This window comes from Brassica napus, chromosome A2, assembly GCF_020379485.1.
Source record: "Brassica napus cultivar Da-Ae chromosome A2, Da-Ae, whole genome shotgun sequence".
In the NCBI taxonomy this organism is placed as follows: domain Eukaryota; kingdom Viridiplantae; phylum Streptophyta; class Magnoliopsida; order Brassicales; family Brassicaceae; genus Brassica; species Brassica napus.
Window position 1 is genome coordinate 9,023,755 of NC_063435.1, and position 14,606 is coordinate 9,038,360.

A 14,606-nucleotide genomic window follows, 5' to 3' on the forward strand; every position below is an offset into this window, starting at 1 on the left:
AATTTTATTGATAATGGGATCGAATACAATGAATTGAACGAGATCGAGTGATACAAAGGAGATCGATAAAGGAAGAATTTAAAAGTAGGAAGACAACAAGATCAATGTAAATGTGTAGCTCTCTTTTGGGTTTTCAACGTGTCCTCTTCCGTGTTTCTTCTCCTTTCTTTATAGTAAGTCGACTCCGAGATCCCCGTGGCAGCTCGTGATCTCAGCTTCTTGTTACGCGATCTCTGCGACCTCTGCGACTCCTTCTTCGAGCTCGATTCTCATTGTGGGCCTCGGCCTGTCTCGGCCCATGCCTTTGATCGCGGTTCATTTCGGTACTGACCAAAATTGGATCCAACAATAGGGACATAGGGGATTTGAGAGGCCATAGGAGATTGACTCTAAAAAAGTTGGGGGCATGAGAGGAGTTGGCTCGCTCAGAAGTGAATTCTGGTTTGTATCTAACATATATGTATAACAATTAATAAATATTAATATATATCTAAAAATAATAAAATATTTTTTTTGGGAAATTTTCCAAGGTAACATTTTTAAGTTTTTGTCACAAAAATAGTATTCAATGAGTAAAATGACCAAAATAAGTTTTATTAAAGAGTAGAAATATGTTTATACTTTATGGTTAACTAATCTAGATTTAGTGTTTAGAGTTAAGGAGTAAAATTTAGATAATATGATTTCAAATTTTAAAAATAAAAAATTAAAATTTTCAAAATAAAAAATAAAAAATAAAAATTTTAGTCATTTTCCTTATCAAGTGTTATTTTTGTGACAAAAAATTTAAAAGAGCTATTTAAGAAAATTGTCCTTTCTTTTTTCTCGAAGATAAATTTAGATATTATAATTAATTTTCCTTAAACTTAGGAAGATTCAATTTTTTTTTTCAATTTGAAGAAGATGTCCATGAATCTTAGACAAAATCGTGAAAGCCGGCATCCTGTTTTAACCAGTGAGATTGTTTGTATGTGCTAGTTTATGTCCAACAACTTTCTTTCGTTCAAATATTTTCCTAATTCTTGTATGATCTTTTTCTTGTATAGAAAATAAGGTTTAAAAACAAAAATGTAAGGAAGGATAATAAATTGGAAAGCAATAAGTTATGCGATTGAATATACACTGTACATGTCATCCTAATCAATCACATTAATGTCGACAGAAAGTTTTAGACGTCATCCTACTATATAAAAGGGACTAAATTCAAGGCTTTTGGGACTATCCACCTCAGCCAAAATATTCTCATCCAAAAAGAATTAAAAATAAATGTCATTTAGAAGATAATTAACTAACATATAACTTTTGATATTTCTAGAAATTTTAAATTTGTAACTACTAATTTATTAATATAATCATATATCTATATTGAATTATGTTCTATTTTTAATCGTTAGACTTCAAGGGTAAATAAATTATTAATTTATAATATATATAGTTTATAACTTTATATTGTAGTTATAAATAAAGAAAAAATAACCGGGGAGGGTGAAGAAGCTCATGCAAAATTATGTAATTAAAATGGTAAAATGGTGAGTATGATGACGTGAATCTAAGAAAATTTGTTATAAAAATTAAGGTGCTTTCTTCGTCCACTATAATGATTTAAAATAAAATATATATTCACATAAATAAGTCAATATTTATTGTTTTTTTTGTAAGATGTTAAGATTATCATTTTTTGAAAGGTTACACTGTTGTTTTAAACAACTTATTACAACAAGGAAACAAAAACAACCAACAACAACTCAAGGTAAAAAAAACCTTAAGGAAGTTTTATACAAGAAAGATAAAAAGAAGTAGAGAAGAGGAGAAAGAAGAACTTGCCGGGTAAGAGAGGAGACAGTCACGCATCATACGGTCGAGAGAGGCAAGGATGACTGATGAAGGTGAGGAGACAGCTGTGAACACACGAGCATTACGCTCTTTCCACAGCAGGTAGATGGCTGACCGAAAGTAGAGCTTGGTGACTGGAGTAGCATGCGTATCTGCGTTGACGCGAGGTTGATTGATCCAGGCTATATAAAAGGGACTAAATTTAAGGTTTTTGGGACTATCCACCTTAGCCAAAATATTCTCATCCAAAAAGAATTAGAAATAAATGTCATTTAGAAGATAATTAACTAACATACAACTTTTGATATTTCTAAAAATTTCAAATTTGTAACTACTAATTTATTAATAGAATCATATATCTATATTGAATTATGTTCTATTTTTAATCGTTAGACTTCAAGGGTAAATAAATTATTAATTTATAATATATATAGTTTATAACTTTATATTGTAGTTATAAATAAAGAGAAAATAACCGGGGAGGGTGAAGAAGCTCATGTAAAATTATGTAATTAAAATGGTAAAATGGTGAGTATGATGACGTGAATCTAAGAAAATTTGTTATACAAATTATGGTGCTTTCTTCGTCCACTATAATGATTTAAAATAAAATATATATTCACATAAATAAGTCAATATTTGTTGTTTTTTTTTGTAAGATGTTAAGATTTGAAGGGTTACACTGTTGTTTTTAAACAACTTATTACAGCAAGGAAACAAAAACAACCAACAACAACTCAAGGTAAAAAAAGTCTTAAGGAAGTTTTATACAAGAAAGATAAAAAGAAGTAGAGAAGAGGAGAAAGAAGAACTTGCCGGGTAAGAGAGGAGACGGTCACGCATCATACGGTCGAGAGAGGCAAGGATGACTGATGAAGGTGAGGAGACAGCTGTGAACACACGAGCATTACGCTCTTTCCACAGCAGGTAGATGGCTGACTGAAAGTAGAGCTTGATGACTGGAGAAGCATGCGTATCTGCGTTGACGCGAGGTTGATTGATCCAGGCTGCAACAGAGTGTAGATCAGCCGGAGGAGAAATCCAAACTTCAGCAGCAAAAGGCTCCCATATCAAGCGAGTGAAAGAGCACTCAAAGAAGAGATGATGGTGAGTCTCTATTTCCAGATTACAAAGGACGCATGTTCCTGAGACATTTAACCCTCAACGACTCAAGCGATCCTTGGTTGGCAGTCTTCTCCGCAAAGCCAGCCATGATATAAACGTATTACGTAGAATATGTTCCTTGAACCAAATAGTCTTTTGCCAATATTTGTTGTTGATAGTGTTTATATTCTTTTCTAACATTAGTATCTATATTTTTTAGTAAACTGATCCAAAGAGATTAATTTGTGGAGCTAACCAAACAAGGATTATAGTGTTTACTTTGGAAAAAGTAATAGGTTGAATGATAGATGGCGTACGTGTTTTTTCACATGGAAATCTGCACATATATTAAAATCGTAAGATTTGAATCATAGAGAAAATATAGTGTATATGACTGAAGTTGGTTCATTCTGAAACTAAAGATGGCTAAAATTCTTCTTTGTCAAAATGCATAGATGTGAATTTTATATGAATAGAGTTCTCCATTGCTTATAACAGTGGAATAAACTCCATGTGCAAAGGAGAAAAAATGTTATATAAGTGAAAACAAATTTTTTTTTTGTGCCTATAGGCTTTTCGCAATTTGAAGAAGAAAGAACATATTGTGTGAAAATCTTTGGCTCGGTCAAATTTTGTCCAGTTGTTTATAAAACTGTTGTTATCTGATTCATGTAATTTTTCAGTGTTGATTTAAAAGCCCAAAAAACCCATCTATACTGACTTTTTGATATTTTTTTATGTGATTTGAATTTAAAAAGAGATAAAACTTTCGATAAGTTATGTAAACTCAGAACAAGTATTTAGCTTTAAAAAGCATTTACATGTTTCAAACTTAAAATATATACATATATAATGTTTAAAATTATGCATATAAAACCTGTGTAAAATGTGCCTGAATATGTTTCTCTTCTTTAATGTGTTAATCGTACTATATATAACATTATTTTAAAATTTCAAAAAGTTTATGTCACATAAAAAAAACCATCAATAAAAAATATAATTATCCATCTACAACAAGAAAAATAAAAAATTATAAACATATAAATTTAAATTAAGAAAAACTAACATTGGAAAAACAAGAAGTTAATGTAAAAAAAAACCGACAAATAATATTATAAATAAAATAAATTTATAAGACACAATCCGCGCGAAGCGCGGAAAAAATCTCTAGTGTTTGTAAAAAAGGTCTCGGTGATACTAAGTCTACTTTAAAAGCAGAGGTGAATTATATAATATTTACTAGGCGAGTTGAAGAAATCACGGAACTCGAGTAGGTTAGTAGAGGGTCGGAACCAAGCCGAGTTCAGTTGTAACTTGTAAGTATTGAGCAGTACAAATTGTACCATGTCTTTAAATAATTATCTCATACTACTTCAATTTATCTACTATTATCGCAATTATAGTAGGAGCTTTTGGAATGTTTTGACTAGCAGGTGTTATTTAAGGATAGTATATATATAAATTAGAGTTTTTGTGACCTGAATAAAGAAAGAAAGATCTCAAAGAAATTTAGTCAAAAAGAAAAAAAAAAGATCTCAAAGAATTGGAAGTATTTGCTGAATTGAGAAAGCTAAACCTAGATAGAAAGTATAAAAATTGTACTATGGCATTTGAATTTTCAAAAGTAAAACTATTTGATTTCTCTTTTCCTTTCCGAGGAGGAAAACAAAAGATAGAATACATCTTTTCGACTTCCAACACTCAACCGTTCGTTTCCCTTCTTGCAATATTTCTTCATCTTCTTTTTGGAATAAATGTATCTCTCTCTCTGTGTGTAAAAAGCTCTAATAAATATTTGCATAGAATTGGAAGAAACTGAGAAGTCTTGTGATTGCAGTGAGAGTTAAAAAATAATGCAGCGACTGTGGGAAGTGAAGGAAAAGAAGACGAAGAAGGAGAGAATCATCAAAGGAAGAGATCTAGTGGATGTTGTCTTCTCATGGTCTGTTCTCGATGTCCTCAACTCAAATCTTTACAAAGGAAAGGTTCTGTTTTCTTCCTAGAAACCTAAGATATATTTACTCTTATTACCTCTTTGCTTAGTTGCTTTCCGTGTGTTTTGGTTTAATAGGTTGATAAGATCCCTAGCACATTCCAGTCAAGCAAAGAGTATTTTAAGTCATTTGTTAATCCGATCATCGAAGAGACACATGCTGCTTTGTTGTCAAGCATGGAAACTCTGAGACGAGCACCAGCTTTCAAAGTTTGGGAAATCAAGCCAGCCAAAGATTTTAAACCTCCCAAGAATCTTTATTACGAGGTTACTTTGCAGACAGTGTCTGATAATACGACCAACGGAGATCGGAAACTGTTGGAGTTCAACGATCTCATTGCAGTGACTGATAACAAGCCTTATAGAATCGATGACTTGAGATGTTCCAATGAGCCTTACTTGCTGGCTCTTGTTTGTGGAGTGAACGAAGATAACCCACATTTGATTACTATTTTGGCTTCGAAACCCATCGTTTTCGACGAAGATCACATGGAAACAAGAAAGAAAGGAAAGGGTGTGAAGAAAAGGCTAAGCCTCTTTGGTGTTTATTTGACCAACATGATGACCAATATTCGTATTTGGACCGCCTTGCATCCAGATCCTGAAGGTGGAAACTTAAACCTTATATCTAAAGTACTTCAAAGCAACAATGAGGTAATTTAACATTTCAAATGTAATCTAAATTAACATCTCAAACTTTAGACGCATTCATTGTAAAAATGGTTTTTCGGATGAATAAATTTAACATTCATTCAAAAAAAAAAAACAATAAGTTAGTTAAAAATAAATTCCCCTGAAGCAAATAAAATTCAATTCTTACAAACTCTGTTTCTTGTGTAGGCTGGTGGTGAAAGTTGTGTTTCTTGCCAAGAAAACAGTGAGAATATTATGCCAAACCACTTAGAGAAAAGTCTCCGTTCTTTCAAGCTGAATACATCTCAGGAGGATGCGATTTTGCGTTGTCTAGAAGCCAAAAACTGCCGCCACTCCAACAACATCAAACTTATATGGGGACCACCAGGGACCGGGAAGACAAAAACAACAAGTGTTCTGCTTTTAAACCTCTTTAAAATGAGATGCAGGACACTGACTTGCGCTCCAACTAACATAGCCGTTCTGGAAGTTGCTTCAAGGGTTGTGAAGTTAGTCTCCGAGTCGTTGAGGCTTGGTGGATACGGTCTTGGAGACATTGTCTTGTTTGGTAACAAAGAAAGGATGAAGATCGATAATGATCGGGAGGACCTTTTCGATGTTTTCCTTGATTACCGAGTTGATGAGCTTTACGATTGCTTTCTTGCTTTAACTGGATGGAGAGCAAATGTTAAACGCATGATCTCTTTGCTCACTGATCCAAAAGAAGTGTATAACCAATCCTTCATCGAGAAGGACAAGCGTCCTTCGTTTAAACAGTTCGTAGAAAATAGGTTTAGTAAACTCAGGACAGACTTGCGTTCTCAGTTCTCAACTTTGTGTCTGCATCTACCAACCGCTTCGCTCTCCTTTCAAGTCGCGGAGAAAATGAATGCCACTAGTGATCTCCTTAGAACTATGAGTGTTTCAGATGTTATCTCCAGGAAAGAAGATACAAGAAAGCAAGACTGTGTGGAGATGTTAGGATCGATTTGCGAAAGCATCGAACTTCCAGATTTTATAGGGAAGTTAGGACTTCAAAGACTCTGCTTAGAAAACGCGTATCTGATGTTCTGCACAGCGTCGAGCTCCGCCAAGCTACACATGAGCTGTCCGATACAACTCCTTGTAATTGACGAAGCTGCTCAGTTAAAAGAATGCGAGTCTGCGATCCCATTGCAGCTTCCAGGGCTTAAGCACGCTGTTTTAATCGGCGATGAGAAGCAGTTACCTGCGATGATACAAAGCAAGATCGCTTCGGAGGCTGATCTTGGGAGGAGCTTGTTCGAGAGATTGGTTCTGTTGGGGCACAAGAAGCAGTTGCTGAACATGCAGTACCGGATGCATCCTTCTATTAGTATTTTCCCGAATAAAGAGTTTTATGGTATGAAGATTTTGGATGCTCCTTCTGTTAGAGTGAGAAGTTATGAGAAACAGTTTCTCCCTGGGAAAATGTATGGGCCTTACTCTTTCATCAACGTGCCCTATGGAAGAGAGCAGTTTGGACAAGGGTTCAGTTCGAAAAACATTGTTGAGGTATCTGTTGTGGATGAGATTTTGTCAAAGCTTTACTCAGGTATAACACTAATCTTGATTCTTGATTGGTCTTTAAAAGTTGTGGTGTCTGATAATGTGATGCTAATTAATCTGGCAGTATCAAGAAAGTCGGGAAGATCGATAAGTGTTGGTGTGATTTCACCTTACAAGGCTCAAGTGTTTGCAATTCAAGAAAAGATAGGCCAAAAGTATGATACGAGTGAGAAATTCACAGTGAGTGTTAGGTCTGTTGATGGGTTTCAAGGTGGTGAAGAAGATATTATAATAGTCTCAACCGTTAGGTCCAACGGTAGAGGAGCCATTGGTTTTTTATCTAACCAACAAAGAACCAATGTTGCACTCACACGTGCGAGGTATCTATCTCTCACTTCCTTTAATCTATACTAATTTTGTGAAACTGTTTTTGTGTGTTTTCTTCATTTATTAATTTCTTTTGTAGATTCTGCTTATGGATTCTTGGAAACGAGTCGACTTTGACCAACAATAGATCAGTATGGAGTCAGTTAGTATATGATGCTAAGGCACGAGAGTGTTTTCATGACGCATATGATGATGAATCATTAGCTCGGTGTATTAAAAGATCAGCAACAGCCCTTGATGATCTTGATAAGCTTCAGAACAATAAGCTTCTTTCCTTTGAGAATTCGACATGGAAGGTATTAGACCTCTTGTTCTCTTTTTATAAGTTGTTTTAAGCTTATCAATGCAGAATTCTATTTTTTTTTTTATAATCCATTTGTGTGTTTATTTAGTGTCTTCATATATTGTTTCTTTAATTGTATGGGATATCATCTTAAATATGAAAACAAAATATTTCCATCACTACTATGCTATTCTTCCTTCTCTGATCTTTTATCCTACAGGTCAAGTCTGGCTTAAAGAATGACATTATAAGCCATATATCAAGATCGTTTGCGTTGCTGAACGTTGTGGATGAAACCGAGGCACCGAACCAATCAAGCAAGACTTCTTTGATGAATCTTTTCGTAATTCTGGAATTTTTGTATAAATGCAGTTCTAATCATAGTCGCTAATTTTTGTTTCTGTTTTGCAGGAAACAATCGAAGCTGAAGCATGTGTGGAAGATTAGAAGAAAGGTTCAACTCCATAGATCTTAAGACAGTTTATCCTTAAAAAGTATTTCCCGAGTATCAAGAAGACTTAATTCTTTCCTTTCTTCCTTTTGTTTTATAAACAAACTGTAGTCTGCTTCTCTGCGTGGGTGGATGGATTTAAAGCAAAAGTAGTTTCTGTTTTCCAATATTTTTGTTCAGATGATTCAACTTAGTACATTAATCCAAAGGAATCGTATAACTTATTTCTAACCGAGGCAAATGAGACTGGTTAGTCTGTCAAAATGTTTAAAATATATATTTTTGAAATTGGTTTGAAACTACAGTATTACATCATAAAAAAAATTGATATATAAAATACAAAGAGAAAATGGTCGTGATACATTTTAATGACAATTTTATTGAATCTAAGGTAAATAACTAGATGTTCTCATACCTACACTATCAATCAGACTTCTAATACATTTTAAGAAGACTTAAAACTTCTCATAATATAAAGCAACTAGATTTTGATAGGCGCTTTGAATTATTTTGGTTTAATATTTTTTTCAATTAGAATTTATAATTTTAAATATTTTTATATGTTTTGTAAAATTTATTTTATTTATTTTTAAAGTGTGCTAAATTTGTTGGGATAGGAAAGAATTATGATCACCCTTTATACTATTTTAATTAAAATAATTTAAATTTATATGAAAAATATTTTATTAAAATTTGTAATTTTAGTTTTGTGATAACAGCACAATTTAGTCTTCTATCTTAAATCTATGAATAGAAGGTGCAACTTTATTTTGTGACATCCATTTGTGTTTGTGAAAAATAATTCAAAATATATACTGTAAAGCTCTATCTAATATTCTTTGAAGATTCAAACTTATTTTATGACATGAAACCGAAACATTACAATACATTTTAACCCGTTTTACATTGGTTACATGTTCTAATATTATTATAAAATTGATAATATTTTTGTTCAACCCATTGTATTTTACATATTTAATAGAAGAATTACAAAGTATAAAATTGTAGAAACATCAAACACAACTTGATTCATTGTATAACACTATAACTAAATAAAAATATCATCTAATTTTATTATTTTATTATTAATCTAATTTAATAAATAAAAATAATGTTTTAAAATTAAGTATTTTATATTAAAATTTGTCTGCATGTTAGGTACTATATTACGTTTTGGAGTTTATTCTAAATCAGAAAAATTATAATAAATAGTTCAAATCTCTCATTCTTAAAATTATAATAGCCAGATATGGTATTAGGGAGAAACAAATATTAAACATGATCAAATCTCTCATTCTCCAAACAAACTCAAAAAATAGGTTATTGGAATCTTGTCATGATATTTCATTAAAAGATTTTTAGGATAAAAAATCAAGAGTAAATTATTTAATTTGAATGAAATAATATATATATAGTGCTTCCAATATCAAAAATCACTTTGATTTGAAAAAATATATTTATGGGATTGTGAGAATCAAATATAATATGAGAAACCACCTATTTAAAAAATAATTTGTACACATAAAAATATATACATTAGAGTAAGCACATAATTCACAATCAATACCTTTTGTTTATTTAAAATCATTGGAAAATAAATCAAAACAATCATTTTATTTACTTTATATGGTATATAATTAATTTTTTTTGATATTGACATAGATATATATATAAATATATATTATTGACACTTTCTACTTAATATATATATAGTATATTTTAATATAAATATATTATTGACACTTTCTACTCATATGATTTTATTAACATTTGTATATTTGTTGTAACAAAAATTTAAACCGTTAATTACAAAAAATTTAAGGTGAGTTTTTTCAATACAATTTTCAAAATTAAAATATTAAGATCTCAATAAATTTTCAATGCAAATTTTGAAATTAACATATATTATATTTTATATAGTATATAATTTAATTTAAATGATATTAATATATATATATATATATATATATATATGAATATTTATTAATGAGACTTCATATTCATATGATTTATGATCATTTGTATCTTGTTAAAAAAAGGTTAAACCATTGATCACAAAATTTTCAATGTATGACTTTTACCCTTTTTAGTAATTTATAGTCGTTTAAAAAAATTCAAAACATAACATTAAGAAAAAATCTGTTGTAAAAAAAACATTAAGAAAAAATCAATTTTTTTTATTATATGCTTAATGTGATTGTTTATTTTTTAATAATATAAAACTAAATAAGAAAGAGAGATGATACTAAAATTGTTATCAAATATATATTATATATATGTTAATCCTATCAGGTAATTCCATAGCTTTTATTTAAGGAAAGAATTGAGAATGTTCTTTTGTACATTAATAATCAATTAAATATTTAGTTTAATAAGAAAATATAATATATATATTAATATATACCAATTTTTTTTTAAGGATTCTAAGAATCATCCTATTGGTGAAACGTGGTTAAGAAAATATGTTGTAATGTTCCAAGATTAATATAAAGAGATGTGAGATATATATATATATATATATATATATATATATATATATATATATATATATATATATATATTATTTATCATGAATTGCTTTTGAAATCGAAAGTTAGAAAGTATCTTCACATAGTCACTTAATAAATAACTGCAAAACTATGCAGAGGCAAATTTAATTTTTTTTTATTAAATTGATAAATATTATAACTAGTGTAAAATTTACAAATTATTGATTACAGAATATATATTATTCAAAAAATAGTATGGGAGCATGTACGCTTTCTCTCGTTACTAGCTTCCCCCCTGAAACTATGTGTTGGCTTTTTTTTTGGGATCAAATCAATGTGTTTGGCTATTCAGTTTATATTATCTCCTTTAAAAAAAAGAATCTGTTGGGTTAGTGGTTTGGCCTTTAAAATTAGAACAATTATGCTTCTGATTCGATATCCGTTGGAATATATACTTTACGTCATGACATGAAGTAGTCCCAGATCTAGGGAGATATTAGAATTTGGCTCCAGTTCTTCCCAGTTAACCAAAAAAAAGGTAAGTACTGAACTTCTGATTATGAAAACTGTTGGCTAGCTAGGAAGTTTAACATTTTATACTTACTAGGTCCTTGTCCGCGCTACGCGCGGATAGTATTTTGATTTTTTTTCATTTTTTTGTACTATTATGTCAATTGTTTAGTTTTATAAAATGTTATGTTTTTACTGTAAATTTGGAATTAAAAATCTAATTTTTCCTTACTGTAAAGTAAGTTAATTTTTTTTAATCTTACCACAACACATTATACATGAAGAGAATATAGTTGGTCTTTATATTCTTATTTGGTGTAATATTGAAAATTTTGATGGTTTGTTTAAATGGTTTCTTAAATTATATATTTTAGGATTGATTTTTGTGACTATATTCTATAATTGTCTAAAAAAATTGTTTGTCCCATATAGACATCCACATAAATATGGACTTCTGATAAATTTGTTCATTGGGATATTTAGTTTCACTTTTAACTTTACTCTCTTTTTTGGCACCCTCATGCTAGCTTGTGGGGCTATCCAACTTGGTCAAAAGAGTTTACAAAAGATGATCGAGATGCGCGTGATCAGACACCTTTTGCTAGGCTATTCGTACGGAATTTTAAAGATCTAGGAATATAAGCAATAGAAAGTTCAGAAAATTCTTTGGATACAGTCTGTATTTTGTCGAGCTCCGAGTCCAACACATGCCAATCTTCCTCCTTTTGAATGAGTATAACCAGTTGTTCAAAGTCTATTGAAAGACCATCTCTCTGTGTCCAAACTTCAGTATCACTTGCATTGTCCATAGCAAATCTTCAGCTTCCGCTTGCAGTGGTGATTTGGTGCGTGTATATCGGCCCTTGCTCCAAACAGCATTGGAAAGTCACCATCCATTAACACAAAGCCAAGTCCAGATATGTCTCTTTCATTTATCCAGGATGTCTAACAGGAGCGTTTCTTTGCGGAGGAACAGTTGTGTCCGTTACCTCAACTCCCATATCAATCTCCATAATCTCGTCTATACGTTGAGCTATCTTCCAACACTCTTCTTCAATTTTATTCGCTAATGAGAAATACATAATTCCTATATTAATGATTGTTTTTTTTGTAACACCGATACGGTAAACTTATGTTTGATTTAACAAAACTCTTATTTTAATTTTGTATTAAAGAATCAATCATATTTTATATTATCCATAATTTTAGTAAATTTACTTATTTGTCATATTTTTATTAGGTTTTAGTTAAATCATTGATTTATTATTTGTTTTTAGCTAAGTCACTAATTTATTAATTTAAAAAATACTCTTAATTAATATTATATATATATATATTAAAATGAATTTTATTTTAGTAATATTAAATTTCTATTTTATATTAAAATTTAGTTAGTTTTTCTTATTTTTCATATTTTATTAGGTTTTAGACTTTTAGATAGGTTATTGATTTATTATTAATTTCTAACTGATTCGCTAATGTGTTAATTAAAACAATACCCTTAATGAATTTTATATATAACTAAAAAGAATTTTATTTTAATCATATAAAATTTATATGTTATATTAATATTAAATAATTGATTCTAAAATAATATAATAAAATTATCAAAAAAATTTAAAATAAGATAATTCTTATATATATTTTGTTGCTATCTGAAAACAATATTTTTATTATAAAAGTTAAAAAGATACAAAAAATTAAAAAGATATTTTCTTAACTATTTCTAAGATATGAGTGTTTTAAAAAATTTAACACAGGATGTTTAAGACACGGGATTATGCTTATGAGAGATTGGCTCGGGAATGGGCTTCGAGATGGGTCGAATGGGCTCCGAAAATAGCTTATTTTTTTAAACTCAAGCCTAGTCCGGATGACATGTCATCTTGGTTGGTTCACAATATTTGAAGTTGTCCAAAATATTTGAAAAATATATTAGAAATAGTTAAAAGTAAATATCTAAAGTAGCTAAATAATCCTCAAAATAATTATAATTTATATGTTCTCCATCCAAATGTTCAATCAAACCATTTTTATGTTATATTTATATATTTTGGCATATATTACCCAAATTTATATGCTATATATTATTTTTATTTTTATATTTTGAAAAATTTAATATATTTATAAGTTTCAAAAATTTTAAAATAGTTTAAACGGGTTATCTGAACCCAAACCCAACCAAAATTTATAAATACCCGAGAGACTAAAATGTTTATCCCGAAAACTCGAAATCCGAATAACTCCAAACCAAATCAGAATGGGTACCCGAACGCCACTCTTAAAATTTTCTTCCACGAAATACTACTTTTTTGGGTCGTAACAACTTAAGCTCAATTCATAAGAGTCTATATATATATTTTGTGTTTGTTTGGCCTTTGTTGACCACTTGCCGAAGTTTTTATTTCAATACTTCTTATGGTTTCGCAAATGCTTCCTGACTCGCAACCAACTCCATATTATTTGTTCCCAAAAATGTCGGTGTTTGATTGGCCTTTGTTAGACCATTTGAGAATTGTTAACATGTTATGTCTTGAAGTCTGTTATTCACCAACTTAAACTCAAATTAGCAGAGTAACGAAAGCCATAGTATATTAAAGACCATTTCAGTTACATATATGGATGACGATGTTAAGATGTAAAAAAACTTGAAATTGACTTAGATGAAACATATGGTCAAAAAACTAATGTCTTATTCTTGACAATCCCAAACTAAAGGCTAAACCCAAATAACATGGGGTTTGGAAATACGAAATGGACAACATAGTTTGACTTAAATTTTAAACTTTATAACTGCTTGTGGGTCTTCATAATGTGTATCAGACCTATCATATCATCTCAAAAAAATTGAGTCATCACTACTTGCGCGCCTTCTTTGCATTGTTCTTCGGTTCTAGCAGGATCCTCCATAGAGCTTACGTCGGCCACAGTGGAGCTTGTAGCGGTGGTGCAGTCACTGTCCAGAATCGCATCGGTTGTTGTTCACTGGTACACCATTCTGGCGAGATCAGAGAGCTTCTCCGTAACACTCTGAGCTCCGGACACGTCATCCCCTGGATAGTACCATTACCTCCCTGAAGCCATAGCTACGATGTTGTTATTAAGGTCTATATTTAAAACTGAAAAACATGTTGCACATGTTAGGACGTACCTGTTGTGTAAAATTGGCCAACGGTGGGTGTCGAAAATCCAAGAGACAATAATGGACTGATGCGTGGACGAAAATTTGAACAATTTCTTGGAGGCATTTTAGGAGTTCACTTTGATGTTCGTGTTCCAATTTCCAAAGCAGGGTGGTATGGAAGTTTGAGCTGGCATTAATAAACGTAAGAATTTTTACAGGAGATGACACTGACTTTGGCTTTGCAAAGGCATTCAGTTTTCTACAGGGTTAGA

The 14,606-nt window shown here is 30.7% G+C and overlaps 1 protein-coding gene across 1 annotated transcript; it reads left to right on the forward strand.

Annotated features, from left to right (window-relative positions):
• Positions 1 to 4,466: 4,466 nt before the first annotated feature.
• On the forward strand, positions 4,467 to 8,378 carry LOC125575292 (helicase sen1-like). Its single transcript, XM_048755382.1, has 7 exons — positions 4,467 to 4,922; positions 5,009 to 5,584; positions 5,771 to 7,136; positions 7,215 to 7,470; positions 7,557 to 7,773; positions 7,981 to 8,077; positions 8,172 to 8,378. The coding sequence occupies exons 1-7, from the start codon at positions 4,791 to 4,793 to the stop codon at positions 8,186 to 8,188; spliced, it is 2,661 nt and encodes an 886-aa protein (XP_048611339.1). The 5' UTR covers positions 4,467 to 4,790; the 3' UTR covers positions 8,189 to 8,378.
• Positions 8,379 to 14,606: the final 6,228 nt, after the last annotated feature.

What these genes read in the sequence shown, in the direction of transcription:
- LOC125575292 (XM_048755382.1), top strand. Translation starts at nt 4,791, where the DNA reads ATGCAGCGACTGTGGGAAGTGAAGGAAAAGAAGACGAAGAAGGAGAGA. An exon ending in CAAATCTTTACAAAGGAAAG is followed by an intron (nt 4,923 to 5,008) that starts GTTCTGTTTTCT and finishes TTGGTTTAATAG; the next exon opens with GTTGATAAGATCCCTAGCAC. An exon ending in TACTTCAAAGCAACAATGAG is followed by an intron (nt 5,585 to 5,770) that starts GTAATTTAACAT and finishes TTTCTTGTGTAG; the next exon opens with GCTGGTGGTGAAAGTTGTGT.